The 13302-nt window shown below is 43.4% G+C and overlaps 1 protein-coding gene across 7 annotated transcripts in view; it reads left to right on the forward strand.

Annotated features, from left to right (window-relative positions):
* diaph2 (diaphanous-related formin 2) overlaps nucleotides 1-13302 on the forward strand; it is an 855920-nt gene that overhangs the window by 479918 nt on the left and 362700 nt on the right. For all 7 annotated transcript variants that reach the window (XM_078547238.1, XM_078547236.1, XM_078547234.1 and 4 more), the window contains one exon: nucleotides 6363-6602. In XM_078547238.1, the coding sequence (XP_078403364.1) occupies nucleotides 6363-6602 (240 nt within the window). The remainder of the gene's footprint in view (nucleotides 1-6362; nucleotides 6603-13302) is intronic.

A 13302-nucleotide genomic window follows, 5' to 3' on the forward strand; every position in this document is an offset into this window, starting at 1 on the left:
GTAGCAAGAGATTTGACTTTTCATTCTTGACGATTTTATCTGTAGCTTAGGGAAAATAAGTGAATTATGATAAATGTTCAGTCAATAACTATTATAAATGTAAGACATGCATAGGTGCACTGCTTCATTGAGGAGATTATGTTTTTTTTAAGTGCAACAGTACGGTCACTTCTTGATTTTATTGGTAGGTCCTTGAATTGATTAATTCATTGTTCCCTGAAATAATTTGCAGTGACGTGGAAAAAGCCTACAAAGGAAACCAGAACTCGGGGAATTACAAAGTTGACAAGGCAACATTTTTTAACAAATGATGGACCTGATCAAAAACAGAAAGTGGTTGAACTTTATTTTGACTACCTCATAATAAACTTACATGTTTATTTGATCAATGTGGCTGATGTCTGTCAAACTAGATTAAACTGAAATTCACTGAATTCTTAAAGTTAAATATAATTAACAAATAAAATCCTGCTTCACTACATACATTATTAAAAACAAATTTGAATGTTTGCACACTTGGTGCAAACATTACTCACATTTGAGCTTGTTTTAGTGGGATTGTAAGAATATTTTCCAAAATATTACATTAATCAAAAGCCCATGCCAGGAAATATTGATAATTTGACAAGTTTCTTCAACATTTTCAGAATATATTTTACATAATGCAAATTAGATGCAACAACATTGGGGAAAATTGGACAAATGTTTGACGTGATCCTTTGTCAGAACTTAGATTTTATTTTTTTTTTTAGAAGTGTTGCTTGATGTTAAGCTTAACTTCAATTTGTAAATAGTTTTTTATGCATAACTGTTTTCAAAAATTACCAAACTGCGGCAATTGTTGAGTAATTGTTGTTTACTTTGCATTATAGATCTTTTGTAATGACAGTTATAGGCTTTTGTACAGCGGAAGATTGTTGATTTTGTATTCTTCCTTGGCTATTCAATTTTCACATATAAATAGGAATTGCCATCATCTGGGAACAAAGAAGGAAAAGGGATAATGTTCCAGCTATGCTGTTCCATTTAAAATCATTTAATAAAACGTTAATATTTTGACCTGACAACTCAGATTGACAGACTCTTCAGAATGACAAGGCTGTGTTACTTGTGGATTAGGCCTTCAGTGTACCTTTGTGATGTCTAGTACTACTTTGGTTTGTTGCTATGTGCACGTGGAGGTTGAGCATATCAGGGAAGCTGTTTGATTGTAAGTTGTAGGTATGGACTTCGATATTTTCCTCTAAGTAGTTCAAATTCCATATGCGAAATGCTTGTCCTATCCCCTGCATTCTCTTTGATTTGGTGTTTGATTGAAGCTGTTTGTTACTCGGGTTTTCAAAGTTCTCTCACCTTGTCAGAAAAAATGGGAGCTAGAGGCTTGTCCCTCCCTATCCACCTCAATCATAATGGTGGAGCAGGTTTTACATGCTGGTAACAAATAAAGAAATTGACTACATCATAGTTTCTGGTGTCAGCAGATTAAAATGACATAGGTGGGCTCTGGTTAGTATCAACGCAGCTGGAGTACCTGCAAAGGTGTGGGTGGGTTTTAGACAGGGTTGTTGGGCTGAAGGTAACCATAGCAAAGATAAATGCACCACTTTCCAGGCAAGCCAGTCCTCACACTAGTCAATAGCTTTGTGACCATCTGCTGTTTAAAAAAACAGCACATTTGGGGCATCAGAGGATGAAATGGCAGGAATTCCAGTAGTTGCATTGTACTCTATGCTTCTCTATTTATAAAGCCCAGGATCTTGTATACCTTCTCTGCCAGTTTCAACAATTTGTGTCCTATACCCCCAGGTCTCTACATTCCTGCATACTTTTAAAAAGTGTATCCTTTATTTTATATTGCCTCTCCTCATACTTCCTACCAAAATATATCACTCAACATTTCTCGGCATTAAATGTCACCTCTAACCTGTCCATCCATTCCACCAGCCAATCAATGTCCTCTTGAGATGTATCACTATCAACATATAAAGAACCTTTAACATAATAAACCATCCCAAGGAACTTGATAGGAGCATTATCAGACAAAGTATGACACTGAATCACATATGGAGATATTAGGACAAAAGCTTGGTTAAATAGCTAGTTTTTAAGGAGTGTCTCACAGGATGAAAGCAAGGTAGAGAGGTGTAGGGAGGGAATTCCAAAGCTTTTTAAAAATTCATTCATGGGATGTGGGCTTCACTCACTGGGCCAGCATTTGTTGCCCATCCCCAGTTGCCCTCGTGAAGGTGGTGGTGAGCTGCCTTCTTGAACCGCTGCAGTCCATGTGGTGTAGGTGCACCCACAGTGCTATTAGGAAGGGAGATCCAGGATTCTGACCCAGCAACAGTGAAGGAATGACGATATATTTCCAAGTTAGGATGGTGAGTGACTTGGAGGGGAACTTCCAGGTGGTGGTGTTTCCATCTATCTGCTGCCCTTGTCCTTCTAGATGGTCGTGGTCATGGGTTTGGAAGGTGCTGCTTGAGGAGCCTTGGTGAATTCTTGCAGTGCATCTTGTGGATGGTACACACTGCTGTTACTGTGCACCGGTGGTGGAGGGAGTGAATGTTTGTGGTGCCAATCAAGCAGGCTGTTTTGTCCTGGATGGTGTCAAGCCTCCTGAGCATTGTGGGAGCTGCACTCATCCAGGCAAGTGGAGAGTATTCCATCACACTCCTGACTTGTGCCTTGTAGATGGTGGACAGGCTTTGAGGAGTCAGGAGGTGAGTTACTCAGCGCAGGATTCCTAGCCTCTGACCTGCGCTTGTAGCCACAGTTTATATGGCTAGCCCATCAGCTCCTGGTAAACCCCAGGATGTTGATAGTGCCGGATTCAGTGATGGTATTGCCATTGAATGTCAAGGAGCGATGGTTGGATTCTCTCTTGTTGGAGACGGTCATTGCCTGGCACTTGTGTGACGTGAATGTTACTTGCCACTTGTCAGCCCCAGCCTGGATATTATCCACATCTTGCTGTATTTGGACATGGACTGCTTCAGCTTGGAGCCTAGGCAACTAAAGACATAGCCACCAATGGTGGAATAATTCAAATCAAGGATACACAAGAGGCCAGAATTAGAGGAGCTTTGATACCTCAGAGGGTTGTATGGCTGGAGGAGGTTACAGAGAAAGGGATGGGCCAAGATCATGGAGGGATTTGAAAGCAAAGATGAGAATTTTAAAATCAAGATATTGCTTGACTGGGAACCAATGTAACATCAGCAAGCACAGGGATTATAAGGGAACAGGACTTGGTGCAAATTAGGACACAGGCAGCAGAGTTTTGGATGACCTCAAGTTTTGCAATAGTCAAATCTAGAAGCGGCAAAAGCATGAATGATGGTTTTGCAGCAGATGAGCTGAGAACAGGGGTGAAATTGGGTGATTTGGAGATGGAAATAGGCAGTCTTGGAGATGGCATGAATATGAGTTCAGAAACTCCTCATGGGGTCAAATGTGACACCAAGGTTGCAAACAGACTGGCTTAATCTCAGAATTATGCTAGGGAGAGGGATGGAGTCAATTGCTGGAGAATGGAGTTTGGAGCGAGGACCAAAAACAATGGCTTCAGACTTCCCAGTATTTAATTTCTAATATTTAAAAAAAATAGAAAGACACTAAAAAGAAAATCTTACTTTACAAGTGGTAGTCATCTTATCCAGGAAGCGCAGATGACACAAGTCTTCCTGTCACCTGGCTATTACTTGTCAATGAATTGGTTGTGGTGCCTTCTGCAATAAGCTCAACTGGTTAATATTGTTCTAGATATTCAGATACTGTTTCACTGAGCAAGATTATATTGCTAAAGTCAACCCTGATAAAAGCCATCAGGACCAAGTACAAGTTTCTTACAGCTAAATTGTCAGACAAATTATAAGATTCTGAGGTGGGTTGACAGAGTAGATGCTGAGAGGATGTTTCCTCTTGTGGGCAAATCAGGAATCTAGAACTAGAATCTAGTTTAAAAATGAGGGGTTTCCCATTTAAGATGGAGACAAGGAGGAATTTCTTCTCTCACAGGGCCATTAGTCTTTGGAATTCTCTTACCTAGAGAGCAGTGGAGTCTGGGCCATTGAATATATTCTAGGCTGAGTTAGACAGATTTTTGCTTGGCAAGGGAGTCGATTATGGGGGAAAGGCATGAGAATGGAGTTAAGGCCACAATCAGATCAATGATGAGCTTTTTAAATGGCGAAGCAGGCTCAATGAGCTGAATGGCCTACTCCTGCCCCCATTTCTTATGGTGTTATGACAACATAGCACACGATTACTAAATTATATTACGAAAATCTGTTGTAATAATCTAGAAAAACAACTTTTGCCTGATGAAATTCAAGACTTTTTTTTTCTTGTTTACTCCTTCAACTTGGAAGATGCTGACTTATACCGGAGTCTTATTTCACAGGTGGCAGCAGGAACGAGGGCTGAGTTTTACGTTCCGTAGGTGGGCACGTGCCCAACCCAAATGGGGATAAAATCGCATGAGATGATGTTGGGCGAGCGTCACTCGCGCAATATTTTGATGGGTGCATGTGGCAGTGGGAAGTGTGCTTGCAGACAATTAAGCGGCAGTTATGCCCATTAAAGGCTCAAATGTCAGTGATTTTTTTTGTGGCCCCTCCAACCTTGGCGGATGAGCCAATTGACCAGGCGGCCTTCACATTTTTGATGAAACCTCATCCAGGGGTGGGATGAAATCTCCATTAGGAAATAAAATGAAAAGAAATATCTGGGGAAAGCATTTTATGAGGTATGCTTTCACATGCTTGATTATGCTGCATGGATGTTTTTTGCAGCTTTTTTGTGCTTTATTTTATTATTTGGAGGCCTGCAGCTCCCTGAGGTAGCTGTCTGCCTTCAGGGAGCTCAGTGGAAGCGCTCACCCGCGCCCACAGTGACATCATCAACCACCCTTTTCCCATCCCCACCCCGGCAGCGCTGAGCTTTTCAGCAGCGTTTCACGCTGGCTGGCCGGCCATTAAGTGTCCAGCCAGCACAAAATCGCGGTTTGGGGCCGATCGCGGCTGAGGGCCCATTTCCCGACCACTTGTGGGCCCACCAATCGTGCCCCCCCCCTCCCCAACGAGGGAAAAGTTTAGGCCTTAGTATCTCACTAAGGTGAATGTTACTCATGTCTCAGCTGAGATATTAAGTGCCAGCAGACAATTTGATGATGGAGGGCAGTACAGTTGTGTTTAATCCAACAGTAATTTGATATTTCCGGCAGTGACTTGGGAATCCAAATCACAGGGATTAGAAGCAGAAGTAGACCATTTAGCCCCTGGAACTTGTTCCGCCATTCACTGAATCACGGAATTGTTACGGCGCGGAAGGAGGCCATTCGGCCCATCGTGCCTGCACCAGCTCTCCAAATGAGCATTATGACTTGGTGCCATTCACCTTGCCTTTTCCCCATACCCTTGCACATTGCTTCTATTCAAATAATCATCTGCCCCGACCACACTTCCAGGCAGTGCACTCGAGACCTGAACCACTCGCTGGTTTCTCTCACATTTTTCTCACTTTTGTCACATCACATTTACTTCTTTTGCAAATCACTTTAAATTTGTACCTTCTCATTCTTGATCCCTTGACGAGCGGGAACTGTTTATCCCTATCTACTCTATCCAGCCCCCTCATGATTTTGAATGCCTCTATCAAATCTCCTCTTATCCTTCTCCTCTCCAAAGAGAATTGCCCAACCTCTCCAATCTATCTTCATAACTCAAGTTTCTCATCCTTGGAAACATCCTTGTAAACCTGTTCTGCATTTTCTCCAATGCATTCACATCCTTCCTATAGTGTGGTGCCCAGAACTGGACACACAATCCAGCTGAGGTCTAACTAGTGACTTATATAAACTCAGCATAACCTCCTTGCTGTTGTACTCTATGCCCCTACTGATGAAGCCCAGGATATTATATGCTTTATTAACTGCTCTCTCCACCTGCCCCACCACCTTCAATGATCTTTGCACACATACACCCAGGTCCCTCTTCTCCTGCACCCCCTTAAGAAATATATCCTTTTTTATTTTATTCAATAAGGTCATAACTGATCTGGTTGTGGGCTTAATTCCACTTTCTTGTTTGCCCCCCCTCCATCCTGGCTATTTCCCTTTTCCATCACTTATTTCCCTTCCCCCATGTGATGATAACAAGATTACTTGTAGCATCCCTTCTACTAACCCATTTTAGATCATGTTACTCATCACATTTTACATACAATGGGTTGTTGGATGAACATGAATGAAATAAACAATATTGCTTAACTTCTTGACTTGCGTGATTTGTTCCTGATTTAATTTTTTTTCCTTCAGAAAAGTTTGAAATAAGCATTAAATTGACATCTTGTTTTTGCAGATGAGCACCGTAAAGTTGTTACAACCACGACTGAACAATATTCTCTTCAGACTTCAGTTTGAAGAATATTTGAACAACATCAAACCAGACATGATGAATGTAACAATCGCATGTGAGGAGGTGAAAAAGAGCGAGAACTTCAGTAAAATTTTGGAATTGGTCCTTCTTGTGGGAAACTACATGAATGCAGGGTCCAGAAATGCACAAACGTTTGGCTTCAAGATCAGCTATCTCTGCAAGGTAAGCCTTATCATCATTTGAAAAGGAATGTTTGCATTTTAATCTAATGAATTGTTTATTTTCACATTTTTCCATGCTGTCACATACAGTTGCTGAGCGAACAAGTGGATACTCTTGCCAGGACTGGACCACCAAGCAATGCTTGAGTTGTCTGTGATAATTCGCTCTGTGACTTTCCCTTCTTCTCTTAGGAGAAGGGGTCAGACTATTTCAAATCTCCCATATTCAAGTGAAACCCTAAAATGTATAGAAAATTATGGCTGAAAACCTGCTCTCTGATACCATAAAGGATAAGTTCAGTACAATTGTGAGAAATGATCCTGACTCAGAAGATCAAGATATTGAATCATTTTGGGTGGCGATAAGAAATGGCAAGGAAAGAAGTCACTAGTGGGAGTTGTTTATCGGCCCCCTAAGAATAGCTACACTGTAGAACAGTGTATACATCATGAAATATTGGGGGCTTGGAAGAAAGGAACTGCAATAGATTTTGCAATGTAATTGGCAAAGGTGCCTTGAGGATGAATCATAGTGTGTATTCAGGACAGTTTCGTAGCACAGGATGTTGTGGAACCAACCAGGGAACAGGCTGTTTTAGACCTGGTAATATGTAATGAGACTGGATTAATTAACGATCGCATTAGTAAAGAACCCTTCAGGCAAGAATGATCATAACATGATAGAATCTCACATTCGGTTTGAGGGTGAATTTGGGTCTGAAACTAGTGAATAAATGAAAGCAACTACAACGGTAAGAAGACAGAGTTGGCTACATTGGACAAGGAAAACAGGTTAAAAGGTACGACAGTTGATATCCACTTGCAGACATTTAAGAAGAAATTTCAAAATGCTCAACAGAGAAATATTTCATTGAGAAAGAGAGACTATGTGAAGGATCCACTATCCGTGGCTAACTAAGGAAATTAAAAATGGTTTCAAATTGAAAAGAAAACGTACAATGCTATGAAGATTAGTGGTAGGCCAGAAGATTAGGGACATTTTGGAAAACAGCAAAGGATGACTAAAAAAAATCGAGGAGGAAATTAGAATATGAGAGGAAACTAGCAAGAAATATAAAAACAGTTATAGCTTCTACAAATATTTAAAAGGAAGAGAGTAGCTAAAATAGATGTAAATATGTATTTTAAATTGTGCATGTGTTATTTGGTGTCCAAACCCCTGAAATTCAAGAGGGCATGAAACAAACCTTTGCGCATGCAGCTTAATTTACTTTACCCAAAAATTAACAAATACTTTTTAAAAGACTTTATTTGGGAATTATGACAAAACAAATTACAGGTTCTCTTATATCATTAGCAGTTTATTTTCATATTCTATTTTGTTTACATCTGTTTGGGCAGTTATTTACTAATTTGAATCTCTATTACTTGTCCAAAATATTTTGGGTTCCATGTACTCAAATGTTTTGTCAATGAATATGTGTTACTTTGATGATTTAACTTTGTTTTGTCGTTAAATATTGCATTGGGTTGCTTTTCATCCTTGTTATTGGCTTCTGCTTTGACTTGTTCAAAGCTATTAGCATCAAAGTCAAATCTATTTTGCAAATGTAAGTAGGTATTTTTAAATGGAAATGTACTTTTATAATCTGTGCTGTAGATGGCACGAGCATAATACTCCTTCCACTGACAACAAAATAAAGGATCCCAAAACTAGTGCCCCGTTATATTCGTTGCTCAAATAGGAGAGCGGAAGCACATGGACAACAGAGAGTTGGAATTGGGGGTCTCAGTTCTCCACTTGTGTGCTGATCTGGCACCTCAACAGCGCAGTAAAAATGCCTAAAGAGATTTAGTCATTGAAAAGTAGGTTTATTTCCTAGTCTATGCTGATATATGTAATTTCAACAGAACTGAAGTTAGCTTCAGGTGTAAAACTATGTTAAGTTGCTCAAAAACCAGTGTCATTACCCATTGAAGAGACTGATAATTGGTCTTAATGCCCTAAACTGGGGACCAAGTTTCTTGCTTAAAATCTATTAACCCCCTTTGAAAATGTGCACGAGTGGGCACTGGGAAAATGGGATCATGCTTGAGATTGACTTGGACACAGGGCGTGATTTTACTGACATACCCCCTCCCCCATCCCCACCCCCGGCTGATGGTCTAAGTGGCTGCGAGGCTATTAAAATGCTGGGGAGCTGCATCTGGAGAGCTCCCCAATGCAGACCACAGCTTAGCCATTCACCCAGCAACGAAACCAAGCAGCAGCTCGGTTGACTGGAAACAAGCAGTCAATTTAAATAATTGACAACCATTTTCTCAGACAGCTGCTTGAGGTGTTTCCCCTCAGATCGCCAGGGCCTGTCTGCCTGGCCCGGGCATAGGAACAATTATTTTAATATCCCTCTGCAAGCGTGTCTAAAAATGGAAGCGCCCTCTCGTTCTCCTTGCAGCCTTAGCAGCAGCCACCTTTCTCAATGGCACTGCCCAGGCTGTAGAGCTGCCTGCCATTATTAATTGGATACTGGGCCTGGCAGCAGCATCTTAATTGCCTGCAGTAGGGAAGGTTACTACTGTGTTCCCGCTGGTCGCCTGCCCACAGGGTTTGGGACCTGCATGTGGCCCCAACATCAGGACTCATCCCATGCCGGGAAAATCCCGACCATGATATGTCCTCTTTGATAAATTACAGGAGGCCTGCCTGCACCCATGCAACATTGCAGTCTTGAGGAGAAATGGGAAGAAAAACAATCGATCAATAAATATGCAGATCAAGATTGTGCGGGAAATTAGAATTCTATTATCAATTAATAATTTTAATCTAGTGTTAATTTTGAAGCAGTCATTTGTTGCGTGCATTTTTTGGTTGTGAATTGGATATTAATTCAGGATCATTGGGCGGGATTTTCCAGCCCCTCCTGCCGGCGGGACCTTCTGGTTCCGCCAAAGTCAACAGAGATTCGAATGGTTCACGAATCCGTCGTGGGGGAACCCATCACGTTGGGGCCGGAAAATCCTGGCCATTGAAAGGTTAGCATCTCAATGAAACTTTTGTACTCCTCTTGTATTTGTACAGGCAGAATAGCAATATGCTGGTTTTGTCTCATTACTATGTACAGTGTGATCATGCTCATAGTCCCACAAAGCTAGCCTTAGAACTATGCAGTATCAGACAGTTGAAATACACCTGCTTCAAAAGTTGTACTCTTATGGTCCACGATTCCACTGCTCCAGTATCATCTTGACAGTCTCACAGTCTAAATAAAACTACAGAAACTAGCTTTGTACATTTTTAACATCTTGCAGAGTTAGTGATCCTTATACAGCTGGACTATCTAGCATGTTTAGCAGCTTTTAAAAATTGTACACAAACATTAAGGGCTTCTGTGTGCACAGGAAACTTGTGCTTAAAATATGCTCTGTGCAGAGGCAGCTGTCAGTATAGACTTGAAGCAGAGTACAACAGCTTGGGAGCCAAAGGCAACAACTTGCAATTAAGAAGTGTCTTTAACATAAAAAAGCAAACCAAGGACTTTCACAGAAGCGTTATCAGACAAAATTTGACACTGAACTACAGAAGGTGACCGAAAGGTAGTCAAAGAGGTATGGTTATAAGGAGTAAAGGAGCAGTGAGAGGCAGAGAGGTTTAGGGAGGGAATTGAGGCTTGAACAGCTAAAGGTATAGGTGACAATGGTGCAATGAAGGAAATTGAGGATACACAAAAGGTCAGAATTGGAGATCTTGGAGGTAGGTAAGACTGGAGGATGTTAGAGTGTTGGAGATTGGGAGGGTCAAGGTCACAAAGGTATTTGAACATAAGAATTTAAAATTTTAGGTTGCTATGATCCTGGACCAGACCCCCAAATGTTTGGCACAATCCAGATAGGGGCCAGTAACTTTTTGTTTTAGGTAGAAATAGTTTGATATTCAAAATATTTGCTAAGAGAATAAAGCCACAAGGTTCCTCAGGTTCTAAACGAATAAAAATAAACTTCACTATACAAAGCCAGAAAGATAAAACAATTTACAATGCCTATCTTATACTCTAACATTCAAGGTTAACATGAGGTACATAAGAAGTAATAGGCAAACTGTGGTCGAACACACCATACTGCATAATAAATGAAAGATGCGATCAAGACAGATTCCATGGATTTCTCAATGACCCACCTAGATGCCTGTAAACGCTGATTCAACTAATCTCACTGAAACTCTCTCTCTCTCTCATGAGGGATTCTAGTCTTCACCATCAAACACCTCTTCTTGGATTTCTCTCCGAAGTTGCTCCAAATTGTACAATCCCAGTGACAGCCCACCACACAGAGTTTCAATCTCATCTCCTAAGATTATGTTCCCCTGGTTCCCAAGCCTGCACTCCAGCATGACTTCAGCTCTTTGGCCACACCGAGCAGAATACCACTGCCCTAATGGCCCACAGCACGCAATCACCAATTCGGCTGACTCCTTCAATTGCCAGGGCTTCTCCTGGGTGCTCTTCAATTGCCAGGACTTCTCCTGAGCACTCCTCAATTGCCAGGGTTTCTCCTGATCCCTCTCCACAGCTCTTTTTCTGCTTGGAGCCTCTTTTTCTGCTCCTCTTTCTTTTTAACTGTGACCTCTCCCTGCCCCATCTACCTGTCCCTTGCCTGGGACTCTTCTAGATTATGGCGCTCTGCTCCCAGTCACATTTTCCCATTTTCGTGCTGTTTATTTCTCTATATGCGCAGACACACTGGGGCTGTCCTCAGCCTGGAGAACTACAGAAATGCTGGATTGCATGTGTACCACCCGCTCCCAGCTTGCGCACGCACAAAATTCCTGAGGCGTGCTAGGAGTTGCAGTTCCCGGCCTTCACTCTCGATAAGGTAAGTTTGGATCTCATTACGAGGTGTTGTTGAACCGGGAGCTGATGTTAGCCTAGATATACATGGCTGATGGGAGAACAGGACTGCAAGCTGGGATAAGGACAGGAGTGTTTTGAATGAGCTCAAATTTACAGAGGGTGGGAGGACAGCCAAGAGGTCATTGGAATACTGCACTGATCCAGAAATTGCACTTTTAATTTAATTAACTTTAAGTATTTGCAATTTTATGTCTTCCAGTTCCCAAAGTCATTCCAAAGCATTTCACCAAACAATTCATTTTGTATTGTAGTCACTGTTTTGTATGTAAATACCCCAGCTAATTTGTGCACAGCAAGCTCCCACAAAAGCGGTAAGATTAATGACCAGTTAATCTGTTTTTGAAGTAGATGTTTGGGGATAAACATCACCAACAAACCTTTTGTAATGCAGCTCTGAGGGCAGACAGAGCCTTGACTTAAACTTCCAGCTAAAAGATACCGGCCTGGAATCTCCAAGTTCCAGGGCAGTGTATCTGAGGCGTACCTAAAGATGCGCGGAGGAACACCCTGGAGGTTCCCAGGTAAGGATTGCACAGCAGTTGCCTAGGAAGTTCAAACTTCCAATGGGCAATTGCCCTGCAATGAGAACCATTTGAATATGCAATTTTAAATTGCAAACTTCGGATGGTTCCAACTGTGTTACATCAATACTTACCCAGAAACAGTTAGAAGAATTAAAACCACTTCTAATTTCTGCTTAACTATTCTACTTACTTCACTCAACCCATCCCCGGACTCACCCGACTGCCCACAGGGCCCCCGACTACCTCCCAGTGCCCCCCACACCCCCCGCCGGCCCCAAATGGGATCCTTCCTGATCCCGCCATGCAACAACCCCCTCCGCCCTCAACTGAGCCCCTCCACCCCTGCCTGAGCCCCGCTCCTCGAGTGGTCGAGTGGTGACCACCTCGACTGACCACTCCCTCAAATGACCTGCAACTGACCCCATTCCCTCCAACTGACAAACCCCTCCAAATGAACCCCCCCCGCCGCCGGACTGAAAACCCCCACTGACTTACACCCCACCTGACTCTCAGCCATCCAAAATGACCCCCACTCCCCTGATTGGCCCCCTCCGCCCGACTGACAACCCCCCTGACTGACATGCTCGACTAATACTGCCCGACTGACAAGCCCCCCAAATGACTCCCTTCCGCCCCCCCTGAAATGAGCTCCTCTTCCCCGACTGACCCCCCTCTCCCACCTGACCCCGCAGACTGACCTCCTCTGACTGACTCCCCCGCCTGAGCCCCTCCCCCTGACAGAGCCCCCTGGACTCAGCGCCTCCCCCGACTGAGCGCCTTTCCTCGACTGAGCCCCTTTCCCCAACTGAGCCCCTCCCCCCAAACTGAGCCCCTCCCCTGACTCAGCCCCTTCACCCAAACTGAGTACCTACCCCCACTGAGCCCCTTTCCAATAACTGAGCCCCTCCCTGTGAATGACCCGCTCCACCCTGACTGACACCCCTCGACTGACAACCATCCAGACCGACAACGCCCTCCCCCCACCCCCGCCGCCACTACCGCCACCACCACCACCCTGATTGACTCCCTCTCCTGGACTGACAACTGCTGACTGACTCCCTCCCCCTGACTGACCCCTTCTCCCACACTGTCCACCTGATGGTCCCGCCCTTACTAACTCCCCCACTCCCCCACCAATTAACCCGTACCCCCAACTGACTTCCCCAACAAAACCCCTCCCCCTGGCAGAGCCCCTCGCCCTGGCTGAGGCCATCCCTTGGACCCCCCCCCCCCCCCCCCACCGATCGCCGACTGACGCCTCCTGAACCCTCCTGATCCTAACCATTTACTTTATACCTTCTCCCTGGCC

The sequence above is a fragment of the Cetorhinus maximus genome, chromosome 8 (assembly GCF_964194155.1).
Source record: "Cetorhinus maximus chromosome 8, sCetMax3.hap1.1, whole genome shotgun sequence".
In the NCBI taxonomy this organism is placed as follows: Eukaryota; Metazoa; Chordata; class Chondrichthyes; order Lamniformes; family Cetorhinidae; genus Cetorhinus; species Cetorhinus maximus.